This window comes from Canis lupus, chromosome 28 (genome assembly GCF_003254725.2).
Source record: "Canis lupus dingo isolate Sandy chromosome 28, ASM325472v2, whole genome shotgun sequence".
In the NCBI taxonomy this organism is placed as follows: domain Eukaryota; kingdom Metazoa; phylum Chordata; class Mammalia; order Carnivora; family Canidae; genus Canis; species Canis lupus.
Window position 1 is genome coordinate 16,799,998 of NC_064270.1, and position 18,997 is coordinate 16,818,994.

The 18,997-nt window shown below is 38.2% G+C and overlaps 1 protein-coding gene across 1 annotated transcript in view; it reads left to right on the plus strand.

The window, feature by feature from the left end:
• The window catches only part of CFAP58 (cilia and flagella associated protein 58), a 99,177-nt gene that overhangs the window by 18,861 nt on the left and 61,319 nt on the right, over nt 1-18,997 (plus strand). The window contains exons 8-11 of the mRNA XM_025467138.3: nt 2,545-2,627; nt 5,882-6,073; nt 16,731-16,892; nt 17,680-17,826. Of these exons, the coding sequence (XP_025322923.1) occupies nt 2,545-2,627; nt 5,882-6,073; nt 16,731-16,892; nt 17,680-17,826 (584 nt within the window). The remainder of the gene's footprint in view (nt 1-2,544; nt 2,628-5,881; nt 6,074-16,730; nt 16,893-17,679; nt 17,827-18,997) is intronic.

Here is an 18,997-nt window from a genome sequence, read left to right on the forward strand (position 1 = left end):
AACAGTCAACTGTATTTGTTATGTAAGCCTTTGAAAAATGCAGATATTTTTCCTTCTAAGACATCAGGAAATAATCTTTTATTGAGGTATAGTTGCAGCTTATCTTGATAATTTCTCCATCATTCATTCAATGACTTGAGTGCCTACTATGTGTAGTGCACTAATGTTGGTTGAGTGCATGGAGGTCACTGCCCTTAGGGTGCTTATGATCTTGCATGAGTTTACAATCTAATGTCTTCAGTGACAGGAAGAAAAATAGAATTACTAGGTCATATTTTGTAATTGGTTTAGTGACTTTTAAAACACTCGCATATTTAAACTTCTATACTTTTGCCTGCTAAGTTTTGAAAAATAATTATTCATTCAGTGTTCAACCCAATTCTTCATCCTTAAGTAATGTTTACAGAAGTTATCATGCTCTCTCCTATGGTTATTTTATAACCATATAACCATATTTTATTTTATCTCATTAACATCATTATTTCTTCTTAGGTACCTCTTCCTTTTGATGTGTCCAATCAAAGAGTTACATTGGACATAATAGTTAGGAGAACGAGTCCTCCATGTGTTATGATTTTCTACCATAAAGCCCAAGGAACTAACTGATAAACTGCCAGAACTAATGAGAGTTCACTGAGGTGGCAGATTATAAAATAAATATATACATATCAATACTTTCCTTTCATACAAAGAATCAGTTAGTTAGAATATATGATGGAAAAACCCCCTCTCACAATAGTAACTAAAGTAATAAAATATCTATAAATAAAGTTACTAGGACACTGCAAGACATGTATATAAAACATGCTACAGAATTCTATTGAGAGGTATAAAGGAAGACTTGAAAAATGGAGAGATATATGAAGTTCCTGAATGAAAAAGAGCAATATGATAAAGATATAAATCTGCCTAAATTGATCTATACACTTAATATTTCCAATAAAAATTTCAGTAAGTTATGTTGTTGGGACTTGAAAACTGAGTCTAGAGTTCCTCCAGAAGAATAAACAGGTGACAATAGCCATAAAATTCTGGAAAAGAGAAGTGATGAAGGAGCATTTGCCTTACTAGGTGTTCAATATTATGAAACTTCGGTAATCAAAGAGTGTAGTGAAAATGCCTCATAAACGGATCAATGGAAGAGATTGGAAAAAACACAATAAGACTCAAGGTTATCATTAAAATAATGGTGTTGTTTCATACCAGTGCAGTATGGATGGTTAAGAAAATGGTAGCATGACATAAGTTACTTTTTGGGATTAAAAGTTTACATCAGATGTGGAAACCAGAAGGCCAAGATTGAGAGATTTAATGAAATAAAAGCTAAGGGTTTTTAATGTATCAAAATTTCTCTCTATAAAGGCAAATTGACCAAAACATTGCCAAAGAGCTAATGTTTTTATTATATAAAGAGTTCTTAAAAATCCACGAAAAGGACGAACAATTCATGAGAAGAATGGGCAAAGAGCAAGTGTGGGCAATTTTAAAAACAGAAACACAAATAAATTATCATTAAACATGAAAAAGTAGTCAACTTCATTACTAATCACAGAGCTATAAATAAATACAGATATATGGTTTTAATAATCTATTGGATTGTCAAAGATCAGAGAGCATAATATCCACAGGTGTTTTGGGTGTGGATTTAAACTACTATTAGAAAAAAAAATAAACTACTATTAGTTTTCTGGAAAGAAATTTGGTAGTAGGAGGAAATGCCTTTTTTTTTTTTTTTTTTTAAATCACCTTCAATCCAGGACTTCCTCTTCTAGAGTAACAAATGAACAAGAACTTTTACAGAATTATGGCTTATAATTGCAAATAAATAAGTAAAATGGAAGCAATTTAAATGTTAAGGTGGGGGATTGACTAAATATATTATGCATTTTCATATAGTGAATTATCACAGAGGCATTAAAATCTGTTGTAGATGCATATTTATAATATATAGAAGCATTTATTTTATGTTAGTTAATTATAAAAGCAAGCTACAAAACAGTATGTGAAGTATAATTCACTTTGGGTATATATATATATATGAATGTGTGTATATCTATATTTTTATTATGAATGTGTGTATATCTATATTTTTATGCACACATATATTTGCAAAGGAAAAAGTCTGGAAAGAGACCTATTAAAATCCTAAGTAGATTCTGGTTGACTTGAAATTTTTTCCCTCTAGTTTATTTGGATGTGTCATTTGTTTCTGTATCCCGAATTACTTGTATAATTAAAAAGATTTAAAAGAGCAAGGACTTTTGGCTTCAGAGAAACCATGCTCCCAGCCTTAGCCCTGTCACCTAGTTGCAGACGGTTGGCATGTGGCTTAATCCCACTAGTCTCAGTTTCCATCTGTTCAGTGGGATGGGAGACCTCCTTCACTAAATTATAGTGAAGATCATCTAAGACTCAATAAATAGTAGTTTTATAGCTGCAGATAAACACGTAAAGCAGTTTCTGTGTCACATCGGCTTTGGCTTTGGCAGATTCTTTCTTTGGTCAGCTCCATATTTCTTCTTCTCTTTCTACTTCGTCATTTAGAGGTGGAAGCTTCAAAGAAACAAGCAGAACTTGATAAGAAAGCAATGGATGAGCTTCTGAGAGAAAGGGACATATTAAATAAGGTGAGCTTGTACCCATAGCATGGTAAATAAATATCTTTCTTTAATGCTATGATATCTGCCTATAACCAGTTGTGCAGGGGAAGGAAGACTCTGAAACGAACAAAAGTGGATTAGAAATAAATAATTGTGCTCCGTTTTCTTCCAAGCTGCCACACACAGGCCACCATTCACAGGCTGAGAACTGAAACTGCATTATCACCCTTGAGCACAAAGGGACTTGGGGGGAATTACCATATAAAAGAGCAGGGGATTTAAGAGCATTGTGTGGATTCTGATTTTATTGCTAGTGTGTTATTTGGCATCCTAAACAGTTGATCAAAATTTCTGAATTTAATATCTATGATCTACAACTTTTACTAATCCAGAAGATACAAGTGAGTGCTAATACCATTTTACCTTTGAGTTTGGTTTAAGAAGGGCTGGTTGATGCCATAAACCTTCCCTCCGTCTTCTTTTCCTAGACTGTTGTAGGTTTTGTTTTTGTTTCCAGCCCTTTCGTCTCTTAGTCTTTGAGCTCAGTCTGGTCCAAAGTTGAGGGAGGGCTTGTGGGAGCTTGAGGACTGCAAAGCCTCCACTCAAGGGATGACCCCTACCCTCACCCCTTTCCTCTTCAAATGGGTCCAGAGAATTCCTTCAATTGACAATCACTCTTAGCAGGCTAACTACTTTCAAGGATTTAGGGTAAACTTTCCTGCCCTGGGATTTCCTCCAGGGAGAAAAAAATCCAAGGGCCAGGTATAGAGTGAGGAGGCTGCTTCCAGAACAGTCTATGGCCTTTGGCCAAGACAGCTTCATCTCATCAAGTAGAAACAGCATATATTTTTTCAACTTCCATTATTTCTTTAGGTTTCCCAGTGTTGAACAAATATTGACAAAATAGACCACTTTGGAAGCTAAAAAGAGACAAAGTAGGGATCTCAGGAAATAGTAGGAGATTACATATCTTTACATGCTGAGCACTTCTTAGAAAATTGTTGTTTTTTGCATAATCCTGGAAACTTTATTCAATAAATTCGCACATGCAAACAATTCGTTTGATTTAGAATTTTAAATGTATTTTTAACACATACATTGAATGCATTTATATTTTATGTATACCGGTAGACGACCAATAGATTTTCTGCTACAATAGGACATGTAGTACAACATTAATTTTACATTTATTTGTTTGATTTGACTAATGTCAGTTCCTCCTCTAGGGCAGGGTATACTTTTTTTCTTTTCTGGCCAGTGCATCCTTAGTGCCTAGCGCAGTGCCTGACCCTCTGCAGGTATGCAATTAACCTTCACTGATAATACATTCCTTCCCCACTGACTTGAAATGCCATCTTCACTGAGTGAATGAGCTGCATGGTTTCGACAAGCGGCAATGTTAATATATTTTCGTTCTTTCAGTGTCATGTTAAAGTGGCTTTGTCTTCTAGAGAGTGAATGTTTAATTCAATACTTGAAAATCAAGTTGACCTTTTCTATTTTCTGCATCACCACCCAAGTGAGGTGTAATGTGTTTATGTTCCAGTGGTTTCAGACCTGCCTGCAGGTATGTATTGCTTAGAGATTTGGGAAGGGACAACCAGGTACCTCATCAAACCCAAGGACACAGCTGGGCCTCATGAACTAATGGAAGCCTGACCTGACATTCTTGGGGACACATGAAAGCCCTCTGTTGCCACCACTAGATTTGCTTTCATTCCTTTCTTTCAGGGAAGATTGCCTCCCTGCTTCTCAGTCCAATAGGCATCACCAACAGCTCCCAGGTTTACATCCTGTATTGAGTTGCAAAGAGCGAAAGGCCCTGTTTCAAAAGTCCCTGGTCCATTCATACCTATGGTCAGAAAAGTGAGTCCTCTTGCATGAGCGTGGCTGCCAGAGTGGCCCTACTATTGAATCCATATTTTCAGGGGACAATCTGGCTTCTTGGGCAGGCAATCCAAAGGAATTTCCATTTCAGCATCAGAAATCACTAGTGCAGCTTTTTAAAAAAAAACAGTGTTGGTGCCTGGGTCCTACCCTAGATCCACTGAGTTGGAATCTCTGGGAGTTGAGACAGAGACATCTGCATTTTTTTAGAAACTGGGTTCATTATGTTATTGTGGTAAAATACACGTAAGGCAGGATAGACCATGAGTGACAGTGAGTCCCATCACAGTGTCACACAACCATCACCACTATCTAGCTACAGTTATTCCCCCACCCTCCGCCTCTCCCACCCTGACCAACTCTGACTTCTTCTGCTTTCTTCTTCTGTGGATTGGACTATTTGAGATATTTATGTAACTGGAATCATATGTAACTTTTATATACGGCATCTCTCACTTGGAATGTTTTCAAGGCTTCAACCATGCTGTAGCTTGTATCAGGACTTTGTTCCTTTTTTATGGCTGATTGATATTCCACTGTGTGGATAGACCACACTTTGATGACCTGTTCATCAGCTGATGGACATTTGGGTTGTTTTTCCCTCTTGGCTTTTGTGACTAGTGCTGCTGTGTGCATTCATATACAAATTATTGTTCGAACACCTGTTTTTTGGCTCTACCGGGTGCATATACCCAGGAGTGAAATTGTTGGATCATACATTTACTCTAGACATTTGTGTCTTTAAAAAAATATTTTATTTATTAGAGAGAGAGATAGAGAAAGAACAAGCAGTAGAGAGGAGCAGAGGGAGAGGGAGAAGCAGGCTCCCCGCTGAGCAGCTGCCTGATGCGGCTCTACCCCAGCACCCTGGGATCATGACATGAGCCCAAGGAAGATGCTAAACCGACTGAGCTGCCCAGACACTGATATTTGCATTTTTAACACATTGGTTTTATTCTACTTTGTAGTCAAAGCCCTGGTACATGATTCAGTTGTTCTAAGCTCACAGGAACAAAGCTAGAGCTGGGGTGGAGTTTACCTTTGGGGGGTCAGCCGGTCCTGACTCAGATTAGCCCATCAGACTCAAATCCTGGCTCTGCCACTCCCCCATTGTATGAACTTGTAGGCAAGCAGCTTAACTTCTAAATGTCAGTTTCCTACCCTTAAAATGGGAGCAAGACAATACTCACTTCCTAGTGACATTGTGGTCACTTAGTATATTTACGGATGGGTTTGCCTTATGCAAAATTAACATAATAGCTGTAGAGAATATGATTATTTTTATTCAACCAAAAAACAATGTTATCTAATTATTTTAGGGATGAAACAGGATAAATGTATCCCCAAATCCCCACACATTTTGAGTAATGTGGCTGCTCTTTTGTCATTTTTAGAACATGCTTAAGGCGATCAATGCGACCCAGAAACAGATAGACCTGGTAAAGCTCCATGAGCAAGCCAAGAGGAATCTGGAAGAAGAAATCCAGAACTACAAGGATGAGGCTCAGAAGCAGAGAAAGATCATCTTTCAGCTGGAAAAGGAGAGAGATCAGTACATCGATAAAGCCAGTGACCTTACCCAAAAGGTAAAGTCACTCCTTGAAGGTGTGGGTGGAGCACAAAGCACGTCCTTTCTGATTGTCACACACTGTAGCAAAGAGAATTGCTTCAGATTTGAGCCTGTGGTTTGCATGAGAATTTAAGAGGAATGATGTTGACAGAAGGGAAGCTGTCCCAGAGCTGATCTGGGCCAAATTGTGAAGTGGACAAAGCTTAGGGGATCCCTGTTTCCCCCTTTGAGGCTCTTCCTGTGCACTTTCCCTGGGTTGGATGCATAGGTTGGGAGGAGGTGCTGTCAGCATCACCATCTCCATACCCTTTGTTCTCACCCTCCACATCTGTCCCTGAAATCTTTGTCCCCTCTGACCAACTACTTCCAACTAGTTGTTAGGAGAAAGGCATCTAATTAAATGGTCTCAAATTAAGATGTAAGTGACTCCTGGCATCAGGTAAATGTTCACACATTCAAAGAACATTTCTATTTTGCAACTATTGTGAACCTGAAAGCTCACCAGTGGTAGAAATTCACACATCAAGTAGCTAAGTCCCAGATCTCTACTTCCTGTGAACAGCAGCATCTTGAAGAATGACTTCAGGGATTTGGTTCTACTTGAACCAGTTGTCTTAGTACGTTGCCAGCATTAAGCATGAGTGGTTAGACTCTGCTGTCTTCAGTGCATTCACAGATGGCATAGAGCAGGAGGTTTTATGAGAGGGGGTTTATGATGTCAGGAGGGGGCATTGGAGGAAAGCTTTTAAAAAAGATTTTATCCAGCTATTTGCAAGAGTGAGAGTGAGAATTAATGGGGTGGGGAGTGCAGAGAGCCGTCTGCTAGGCTCGATCCCAGGACCCTGAGATCACGACCCAGGCAAAGGCAACTGCTTAACTGACTGAGTCACCGAGGTGCCCCTGGAGGAAAGTTTTAAGTATGAGGCTTAGAAGAGGTTTTGGGAGAAAAGACTAGTTTAATGAGATTTTTTTTACCCCCTGGTAAAATGTTATCTACTTTACACCATAAGCCCTCTCCTTTATCTCCTCAGTGAAATCTACAGTGTTTACCAATGCTCTTGTATGTTATTTATTTATTTATTTATTTATGAGTGGAATCTCAGTGAAGATGACAAGGACAGCCACCATTTTTTTTTTTTTTTTTTTTGACAGCCACCATTTGAGTGATAAACATTAACAAAGTGGGGGACCAGCTTTCCTGTTAGAAAATCAGCTTCTTCCCGCTTAGGCTAAATAAATGCTGAGCAGATGTTTGTTGAACATAAGTTTGGAAGAACACAAATACATATGCTCAGTCTAGCCCTGGCTGGACGTGTCTTCCTTGTCAAAGATCCCCCAGTGATTCTCATAGCCCTAATTGAGGGCCATTGGAATACAGTGTGTTTCTCTTCTGACTTAATCATCTTACAAGCACCATTGATTGATTTCCTGATGCTGAGAAAACCATCAGTTGTCAGTTCAGGAACTCATATTCTACAGTCTGAGTTAGCCTAGCCCATCAGGCTCTGCATCCATTAGCTTAAGCTGTAAGAATTGACCCTTAAATTTCAGTGGTTGATAACAACAAAGATTTATTTTTGGCTGAAATTAATGGCCTTTGAGGGTCAGCTGCCACCCTGCTTCATGTCCCCTTTTACTCTAAGCTGATTCTGTTGGGATATGCTGGCCTCTTTCAGAGGGAAAACACTGTAATAGTGGACTCTGTGATGCTCTCAGAGCTTCTGCTGGTAAGGGAAGGGCACAAGGCAGGCTTGTCCACTCATATTCCCTTGGCCAAAGCAAGTCTAATGGCCAAACCCAACATCCCTGGGTAGGAGTATAATCCTCCTAAGGGAGTGGCACTGTATGGTGAGACGGTAAACATATCTGAACATATCATCTGTCGCAGCTCCTCCTTCACCCTCCTGGTACTCAGTCTTTCTCTACCCCTGGCTGCCATCACACTTTCAAAGTTCATGGTTAAAAATTCCAATGTGATCTTAGTATCACTCCCGGCCTTATAAACCTTGGTCACATCTCAGCAACCTGGGCCTGTGCTTTCTAACATTTTTTTTGTATCCTTAGTAAATGTAGAAAATAATATGTCTATATCTTGTGGGACGAAGGGAGAAGTGGTTCCGGGCTGGAGAGGACTACCCCAGGGAGGCCAGTTGCCCTGGTCCCACCACCTGGTATTTTGGTACATACCTCTAATCCATGCAAGACAAAGCAATTGGTCTACTGTGATTTATGGGACAGAGTCCAACCTTGTTGTTCTCTCTGCGAAGTCCTTCCTTCCCTTCTCTGCCTGGAAAACTCCTCTTTATCCTTCAATAATCCTCATCTCTGGGGTCAGGCCTGCTCCAACTCTCTCCTTTATGGGTTTGTTGGTAGCTCTGGAATGGCACTTATCATCCTGCAATTATTTTCTTTGCATATTTGTTTTTCCTACTTTACAGTGAGCTCATGGAACTAGGACTTCATCTCATTCATTTCTTCATTTCCAGTACGCTGGCAATAGTAGGCACCAATAAAGTTAAGCAAATGGATAGATGATGAGTTATAAAAAGGATGCTGTCATTTTTTAACATAGGATTATCTATTTTTTTGTTTCCTTGTCAAAGTGTAGAGGTACCAAGTTTTGCTGGTAACTGTTTTTCATAATCTCTGATGTTTAACTGCACAAGATCATATAATGTATTACTAAATTATTTAAGCACAAGTTCTTAACAAATTCTTTATCAACTACATTTTTTCTATTTCTTTCTTAACCCCTGATGGCATATATCAGCTGCTACAGCAACTTGCATCATCTTTGGACTTTTTTTCTTTTTTAAGGATTTTATTTATTTATTTTAGAAAGAAAGTGTGAGTGAGGTGTGGAAGGGCAGAAGGCAAGGGAGAGAGAGAATCTGAAGCAGGCTTTGCAGAGCCTGTCATGGGATAAAATCTCAGACCCTGAGATCATGACCTGAGCCAAAATTAAGAGTCTGATGCTTAACCAAGTGAGCCACCCAGGTTCCCTGGGGCTACTTATTCAGGACCTGCATATGCCCCTCCCCATATTTTTTCTTTTTTCTCTCTCTCTCTCTCTCTCTCTCTCTCACACACACACACACACACCCCTTATTCCCATAAAGAGAACATTCCTTTTCATGTATTCTGTTTATCGGGAGTTGACGACTGATACCAGGGGTTGGGGATAATGTCACAAAATTGTTGTTTTCATCTATCTCTGGGGTGAGTATATGTTGTCCCAAGTTTTGACTCAGCAATTTCTTTTGTAAGAACTCAATTTATGGAAAAATAAGAAATGCAAAGAGTTTTATAAAAGAATATTCTTTAACATAAATTGTGCCATACTTACCTGATAAAATATTAAGTATCATTAAAAACGTGTTTGAAAAATATTTTTTTTAAATGGGGAATACGTTCACAATATGAATCTGATAAAAACAGAATGCAAAATCATGTACATGGTTTGACCTAGTTTTATCAGTGTGCATAGGAGAAGGATTGGTATTTGATTTTGAGCTCTTCATATTACTTATTTTCTAGATAGGTACCAAATATTTTTTGAAGGAGTGAATGGAAAGTGTAATTAGAGATCTAACTTAACTACTCAAAGACTTACTTTTAAGTATTTATATTAAATTCTTCTTCAATAATATATTTATTATTATGGGACTTCCTTCACTTTAGATTCACTGGATGCATGTTGCCAGAATGGACAATCTTATCTGAATTATCCTTAGGAATTTTAGCTGTGAGTGACTTGCGGCCTGGTCTCTTCTGCCTTCTGGGCTGCAAACACAGTGTCAACATTTGCCTTCTGGTTCTTTCTGTTTAAAGAAAGAAAGGTGAAATCTTAGATACTGAAAGCCCAACATTATATTTTATTAATTTAACTTGGCATTTGCAAATGAGGAAGAAGATCCTTTTCTGTGCCAGAATTGGATGGCTCAGAATCCCAAACCTTTTCTTATGTGCTTATCTCAGTCAACACTTGCCATAATAATGCAGCATAATACACAACCACCAAATCTCACTGGCATGCAAAAATAAGCACTGCTTTATTTTTTTAAAATGATTTTATTTATTTATGAGAGAGAGAGAGAGAGAGAGAGGGAGAGAAGCCCGACTCAGGACTCAATCCGAGGACTCTGAGATCACAACCTGAGCCAAAGGCAGTCACTTAACCAGCTGAGCCACCCAGGCACCCCAATGCTTATTTCTCACACTTCTGCAGTTGAGAAGGAGTCGGGTGGTCTAGGTTAGGCTTGCCTGCACTTGGCTTGAAGCTGTGAGTTGGGTCTGGTTTTGTTCTACATGTTTCTGGTCTACCAAGATGCATGGTGTTCTCATGGGGAAAGGAAAGCAAAGGACAAACCCAATCACACGGGCACATTTCAGGGCTCTCTCCTTGCCTAATGTCCTCTGACATCCCATTGGCTTTGACAAATCACATGTCCAGGTCCAACAGCAAAGGGAAGACTCTTCCTGTGGAGATGGCAGGAACAGGGAGAGGGAGTGAATATTTGCAGAACCCTAAGATAATCTAGTACAGTAATTCAACACTTTTTATCCTCATGCTTTCTCCTCTGCTGCACTCTAAATTTTACTATTTAGTTAAATTACGAGGCACCAGGAATGGCATTATAAGTTGTGGTCCACCACATTTACTGAACTTTTATAAATTCTGGGTAAAACCATTCCTGGTTAATCATTACATCCATAGCACATTTTGCACATTATGCACTTGGCTCATTTTAGGACCCCTCCTTTCTCATCCTAAATATTAAACTGGCTATTTCCTTTCCAGACATTTTATACGCCAAAAAGCATCCTTTCACAATGAATCCTTACCTCTAGGTTCCTTATTTGCCTGTTACAGTGTCATGCAAAACTCTCCCAGGCAAAGGTTCTAAGAAACTAATCATAATGTGCTTTCAGGGGCTTAGAAGTAAGTGAGAAAAGCGAAAGTTGATAAAAAAAAATATTGTTGATTAAATAGGTACTTCATGATGAAAGAAAGCTCCTGTTTGGTATTAATTTGAAATTTTATACAGAGGATCTTTCATAGACAAAATATTAGCTTTATGTGTCATTCTAAAATTAGTATACTAGGGCTTACTATTTTCCTGAATTTGTTCCATGGAAAAATCAAATTGATTTGTTAAGTACTAATATTACATAACATGACAGAATATGAACACATCATGATAATTTTTATTTATTAAATTGTGATCTGCTAGGTACTTATAGGATGGAGCAAATATATGATCTTCTGACTTAAATTCTCATAATAGCCCTCTGAGGTAGATATGATTATGTCTCTTATTTAATAATATGATGTAATATGTTATTAAGAACAGAAACAGAGGTGCCTGGTTGGCTCAGTCAGTAGGATGTGTGACTCTTGATACCGGGGTTGTGATTTTGAGCGTCACGTTGGGTGGAGAGCTTACTTAAAAAACTAAAACCTTAAAAAAAAACCCCAGAAACAAAGACGTGCCTCTCTAAGGTGGAGAATAAAATAAAATAAGAAAACAAGAAAAATAGAGAAGTCTTAAAAAAATCTCACCTTGCCTGACCACATAGGGGTTTTTTTCCCCCAGAGAGTGGGTTTTTCAGTTTCATTATGAAGGTAAAGGCATCGTCAGCATTCAAACCATTGACATTGAGTCAGAAAAACTTATTGGAGGAGTTTATTATACTGATATTTCATCAAATGTAAGTTAAAGGGCTCCAAATTCAGTGACCTACTTTCTTATCCTGCCTTAGACTATGTGATGTTTTGACTATGCTGCAGATTTCCAGCATGCATTATTGATTTTTATCTCACTCTTCCTTCTATTGGCAGGTTGTTCTAACAGAAAAAGAAAAGGTAGTAGGTTATAAACTGGGACGGTACCGTCAGAGTGCACTGTAAGCATTTTCTGGGCTAGTCTGAAGTGGGCTTACAAAGGCTGGGATCTCCAAGTCTCCACCTGTAACAAAAGCTTTTTATTTTTAGGTGTGATTTCTCTCATGAGTTGTTTGGGGTACCTGAAGTGTAATCAATTAATTAAGCTCCAGTCCTATAGCTGGCATCCCATATTCTCTGATATGCCATTTGCAACAGGGGACATTCTGCTGACTAAAGGTTTTGCTCCTATTTAACAATCCACACATTTTATGAATTTTCAGGATTTGACATTGGTTTGAATCATTTCCATCGAAACAAATTGAGTTTCAACACTTAGAACTAAATTGCTTTGTAAATTGTCTTTTCCCTTAGTTTCAATATTTTTTCCCATTGTCATTTAACTAAAATACCTTTGATTTTCCTTGTATCATGATGAGTTCTTATTATTCCCAGCTTCAAGAAGCCAGAAGCAAGTGCCCTGTGATTTCCTGCACTGTTATGTGCAAAAAGATGAACCCTGCTACTGGATGCCCCCAAAAGAAATGCCCTTGGCCATATCCTTTCTCTGGAGCATTATTCTGTCTCTGAAAGGGATGATTCTTGTTATAACATCTCTTACAGTGATTGAAGGAGCAATTTTTTTCTTTTCTCTGATGTGTGCTGCTTGATATTCTGAATGCTGATGATACCGTTCAAAGTATTTTCAATCCAATCATTTCACTGGCCCCAAAGAGGATGATCATGTCCATAGAAAGGCTAAATTTAATTTTTAATTTTTATTTTTAAGATTTTATTTATTTATTTGAGACAGAGAGTGTGTGCATAAGCAGGGGGAGGGGCAGAGGCAGAAGGAGAAGCAGACTCCCCACTGAGCAGGGAGCCTGACCACTGGGAACTCTGGGAACTCCATACCAGGACCCTGGGATCATGACTTGAGCAGAAGGCAAATGCTTAACCAACTGAGCCACCCAGGCATCCTAGAAAGGCTAAATTTTAGTCCAAAATAGTGCCTTTCCCCCCCCTTTTTTTTTTTTAATCAAACGACAGATCCCCAGTAATGGATATCTTATTTAGGTTTTACAGTTATTTCTAAAACTTACACATTTTAGTTACCAGTGGTGGTACCTTAAAGACCACCTGCTACTCATTTTGAAGGAATCTACAGATAGGGATCAAAGAAATGATGGGAAAAGTAAAGAGGTTTCTTTTCATTTCAGATCAATCCACATACCTTTTCTCCAAATCTCCTTGTGTCGGATTTTTAAATTTTGTTCCTTCTAGGCCCTCAACCATTCTTACTCTTTGCTACTTTATTTACATACAAAGTGGACGATCACCTTTAATAACAATAAAACAGTGAAAGCATATAAAAATACTTGGTACGAATCTAGTGGCATACATTTAAAAAATGGGTTGAAATAGGTACTTCTCTCAAAAATACGTACATACATCAAGGTTTGACTTGAAGAGAAGTAGTAAATGTGAGAAGATCATTAACTATGGAAGCCACTAAAAAAGTTGAAGAATTTTCTCCAATACTCGCAGAGGGCCCAAAAACTTTAGAACTGAGGTTTTCAAACTTTGAAGAATCAAATAATTCTCTGGCTACATAACTTTAGAAAAGGTGCTGCTCAGGCACTTTGCATTCTTTTGGGAGTGATACCGATTGACCTTGCTTGCATTGATAGAGAACCCATGCCTTCCGTGGGGATAATGAGTAAAGACTCCAGGTCTGGGAGAGAGCTTGGGGTCTGATGTGAGTCCTTGGTTGGGATGGCTGAAGAATAAAAAGGAAGAGGTAGTTCCCACAAATTATGTAAATCCGAAATATTAACTGCTCAGATTATATGTGTACAACCATTCTCAGAAGAAACTATCCATTAACCTTCCAGTGTTTTTTTTTTTTAAAGATTTTATTTGTTTATTTGGATTTTATTCATTTATTCATGAGAGACATAGAGAGTTAGAGGTAGAGACATAGGCAGAGGGAGAAGCAGGCTCCATGCAGGGAGCCTGATAGGGGACTTGATCCTAGGACTCCAAGATCATGCCCTGAGCCCAAGGCAGATGCTCAACCACTGAGCCACCCAGGTGTCCCAACCTTCCAGTGTTTGATTCTCTCATAACACCTAATGCATGTCTTAGTTTCCTGGTTCTATTTATTCCTTGACTACACATTCTGTGGTGGAGTCATTCACTAGAGGTGAACTTGAGGATAGGGAATGTGTCTTATTGTTCTTTACGTCACTAGTGCTCTTACAGTGCCTGCCATTGAGAGATAAATCCTCTCAATACATGTTTATTGAGTAAATGAATAAATGGGTGAGTGAATGAATGGCTGAACAGAAAGATACTCTGTTCACTTTACCAAACTAGTAGAAACCTTGATATTAAAATAAAATGGAAAAGAAAGTTATAGACTTAGATCACTTGTGAATATGTACGCAGAATTCTAAATGAAACTCTAGCAAACCAAATTCAACAGTACATTAAAAGAATCATCCAGTATGACCAAAGAGGGTTTATCCTGAAACCGCAAGGATAGTTTTCTATTAAGAAAACTATTGCTGGCACTATGGAAATGTAAAGTGTTACAGCCATTTTGGAAAGCAATCTAGCAATATCTATTACAGTTAAAAATATATATGTCTTTTGAGCCAGATATTCCACTCCTGGGAATCCATCCCAACAGAATTGAAAACACAGTGCATAAGGACACATGTACAAAGATGTTTATTGCAGCAGGGTTCAGAGTGGCAAAAAAGTGGAAGCCAAGCTAATGCCCATTACAGAGGAAGAGCTAAGGAGATGATAGCTCAGCCACACTGTGGAGTGTTAAACCACCTTTAAAGAGAATGAATTAGACCTACTCTACAGGATTCTCCCAAGTATTATTGAGGGATTAAAAAGCATACAAATATATATTAGAAGATCACATTTTGCTAAAAAATAAAAACAAAACCTGAAAAGCAAGACAAAGGAAGATAAACAAATCCCTGTGTCTGAATATTTACTAGTTGAGTAGCTATGGATGATAATACTTTTTTTTAACTTTTTTTTGACTTAAATTTCCTTTGTAAAATGAGGGTGATAATAATGCACATCTCATAGGATTTTGTGAAGATTAAATGAGTTAATACATATAGAATGCCTGGTACGTAGAATGTGTCTGAGAACTATTAGCTATTACTGTGCTAGAAGGCCTGAGTAGAAGAATATGTAGAGTTCAAAGAAAAATGTGGATGAATACATACTAAATTGTTAATCATTGCTTTATATGTTGGTAAGGGGTTGATATGGGTAGAAGAGAGAAGGAAGGTCCAGATAAATAAGTAAAAGGAAAAAAATATTTCACACTGCTGAATTTATTTAAAATTATGGCACATGGGGCTCTGTACAAAGAAATAAAATTAAAATACTTGTAAAGGGAAGCATTTATTAGTAAGTGTATCAAATTAATAGACCCAATAAGAAAAAAATGGTACAAAATAATATATGCCAAAATGCATTTACTAAAATTTAATCCCATCCCTCCTTAAATATATCTAAGAAAACTTTGAAAGGTGTTTATTTAAAGATATAAAGGATAAATATATTAAACACTAGGCATCATTACCTCTGATGGGAAAACTTTAGAGTTTCTTGGAACGTATTTTCTGGCATACTAATTCCACAGATGGAACGAAAGGCTTATGTATAGCAGTGATTCGGGAGCATGTTGCTTGGAGGTAGCCCACACTTGAGTCCCACTGACTATGAACATGGCAAAAATCTAAGTACTTTTTGATCATTAGGTTCTAGATAAAATGCCTCCTCTTCAGAGGAAACTTCCCTGGCCATGTGACTGCAAGGACATGCCCTGCCCTCTATTATCTGTCACATTGCTGTTTATCTCCTTTAGCTGTAATCATTAATTAAGGGAATGCCACTGTGAGGCAGTAAAACTCTGGAGAATTTTCTCTTTGTATGTTCTAGCTTTTGTCCAGACCATAATTCCATTGATTCAATCAGTCCTCCTTGCTAAAGTTTTTCTTCTTAAGGAATTTTCGAAAAAGTTTGTCTTTAAAAAATCAATTTCTGTGGACACTGCAGCTGAGAGTCATGATTATGTAATTTCAACGGTATGGATTGCTTGTTGAGAAGTTATTGGCTCACGGTGGAATTCGGTGCCTGTGTTTTTCATACTTGCAAAAAACAGGCAGTTATTCTCACATCTCATCTTGCCTAGAAATGTTTTGAGCACAACAGAATGCATTTTTATGAAGTCCTTTGAGTTTCCCTGATGGAGCGAGTTTGACATTGGCAAGACAGCGTTTTGATTACTATCGATGTCCAAAGGCCACTTTTCTTTCTGGTGGTTAAATTTATAAAGCTGTGAGTGTGGCCAAACAGCTAAGTTATCTCTTATCTTTCTTAGTGCTCCATGGGAAGATCTGTTTAAACCCGTGCCTTTTCTTTTTCTTTTGTTTTTTGGTGGGTGGGTGTTCCCGAGAGGTTTTCAGAATTCAAAGAATTCCTTTATTTATTTTTTTTTCTTCTTGTGATCACAAAATAACTGTGCTAAGCCTTCATGCTTGAGCAGAACTCTAGTGTGATAAAATGTATGTTTGCCCCTAATCAGCTGGGCTGAATTTCTGTGTTGTACCGCAGTGATTATAGCCTCAGTCAGATTTTCTACCAGCTGTGAACATTTCTACCAGCTACCCTTAGATCAAAATCTGTTTGTCCCAAATTGATAACCACAGATTGGGTCTTTAACCCTTTCATATACTTCTTTCTTCTCCAGCTCCTCATGAACATGGAAGACATAAAAATCCGTGAAATGCAGATTTTTGACTACAAGAAAAAAATCGCTGAATCAGAGACTAAGTTAAAACAGCAACAGAACCTTTATGAAGCTGTGAGATCAGACAGGAATCTGTATAGCAAAAATCTGATTGAGGCTCAGGTAAAGAATATATTTATGTCTTTACATTTGACTCCTCCCCCCCTTCTGGGTTTAAAGCAGTTTCTGTTTTCCTGATGGCAGAATTTAGAACAGGGCAAGCAAGAAATCTCAGGGAATTCACCTGAAAGAGAAGATCAGTTTGTGCAGAATTATCAGGTTGTTTGAAGTGGAAATGATACAACTCGATGGGATGTGAAGATCATGGTCCTGCTTTTAATTATTATGTAGAATTGCCATTCTCCTGTTTCTAATTTTTAGAGCTGCTAATAGCTATCATGACTCAGAGGGGAGCAGCATGCTCTTGTCATTTAATTGCAGATCTTTGCTTTGTAATCTTTTAGTTATAATGTTTGTTGTGGGGCCAATTTCTTCCTTATAAAATGAGGAATAGATGTGCATATTGTGTGTGTGTGTTTGTCATGTGTTGTGTTTTTGTGTGTGCTGTATGTGTTGCGTGTTTGTTGTATGTGTTGCATGCAGTATGTAGTGTGTGTTGTGTGTGTGTTGTGTTTTGTGTGTTGTACGTATGTGTTTGTTGTATGTGTGTTGTGTATGGCATAGTCATTACGCATACTTTGTATATATCTCATGAGAATATTTTGAGAGTTAATGCTATGAAGTACTTGGTTGATGGGCACAAGATACAAAGGAACAGCCCAGTGGTAATTGTTCAGACCATTGTTTTGAGAGAACCTCCTTTAAAAGCTATTGAATATGTATTGAATTCTATACAGATGGTGATGTCTATTTAATTCACTTTCAAAGATTCCTTCTTTCATTTTGTTAGGATGAAATAACAGAGATGAAGAGAAAATTAAAGATTATGACCCATCAGGTAGATCAGCTGAAAGAAGAAATCTCAGCCAAAGAGTCAGCACTTGTGAAGCTACATCTGGAACAGCAGCGGATAGAGAAGGAGAAGGAAACTTTGAAGGTACAGAACTTAGAAGAAAAGTGATGGACCAGAAGAAGTCTGTCTGTTTGCCCCACTCGCGGCAGGCTTCATGCTCACTGAAGGAAAGGGGACAGGGACAGCAACCAGGGACCCAGGAGGATGAGCTCTACTACCTCTAGGTCAGGCTTCCTTATGGGGAGTGCTCCCAGGTGGAAGGGGGAGGAGGCCAGTGGAGATGCATAAGTACCTACTTCACCTGTGCTGCTACCATCACATCAGCAGAAGAGAACATAGCAGGTGGGCAGTGCCCAAGAAGTCCTGGAGGTTACAGACTTGCTATAGTCCCTTTGCATTTACAGCCTGAGTCCAACACCCACATCCCACTCTTCCAAACTCCTCCTAAGATGGTGCTGGCAAGACCTTTTGTCCCTCTGCTCCTAATAGTTGTTTGCTTTATGTGCACCTGACTTTTCTGCCCACACTATCCTTAGCCACTCTTCCAGGGAACCACCTCTGTCTTCAAATTTATTACTAAGACAAATCCTTTTAAATCTATGAACTTAGCATGTTGTATGTCTACTAAGATAATACAAAAACTTTTTCCAAGTATACATACCAAATAATTATACCATTATTTCAAATGGTATAATTTCAATCCTTGAACCAAAGTTGTTTTACTATACACATTCACTAAACCTAATGTATTTTTCTTTTCCTATCTAATCCAATAGATTTCCCTTCTAATCCATTTGACCAAGAATTAAAAAGGAACTTCTTAGAGTATGAAAGTATTACTTTCATCTTGAAAATGTATATACAGAATATTCATGCATGTTTATGAGCCACTTGGAGGAACTATCTATAGCAAATGAGAGACCTGGTGTCTTGGTTTCTGCACATAATAGTTTTCAAAAATAATTCTTTTTTTTGTGTGAAGATTTTATTTATTTATCCATGAGAGACACAGAGGGAGGCAGAGACATAGGCAGAGGGAGAAGCAGGCTTCTCTCAGGGAGCCCGATATGAGACTTGATCCCGGAACCCCAGGATCACGCCCTGAGCTGAATGCCGACGCTCAACTGCTGAGCCACCCAGGCATCCCTGAAAGATAGTTCTTATCTTGAAAATGTGCAGCTGGTGTTGGACACTTTAATACCAAATTTCCTTGATTCCAAAATGCCATAGATTGAAATGTGCACTCTCAATTTCC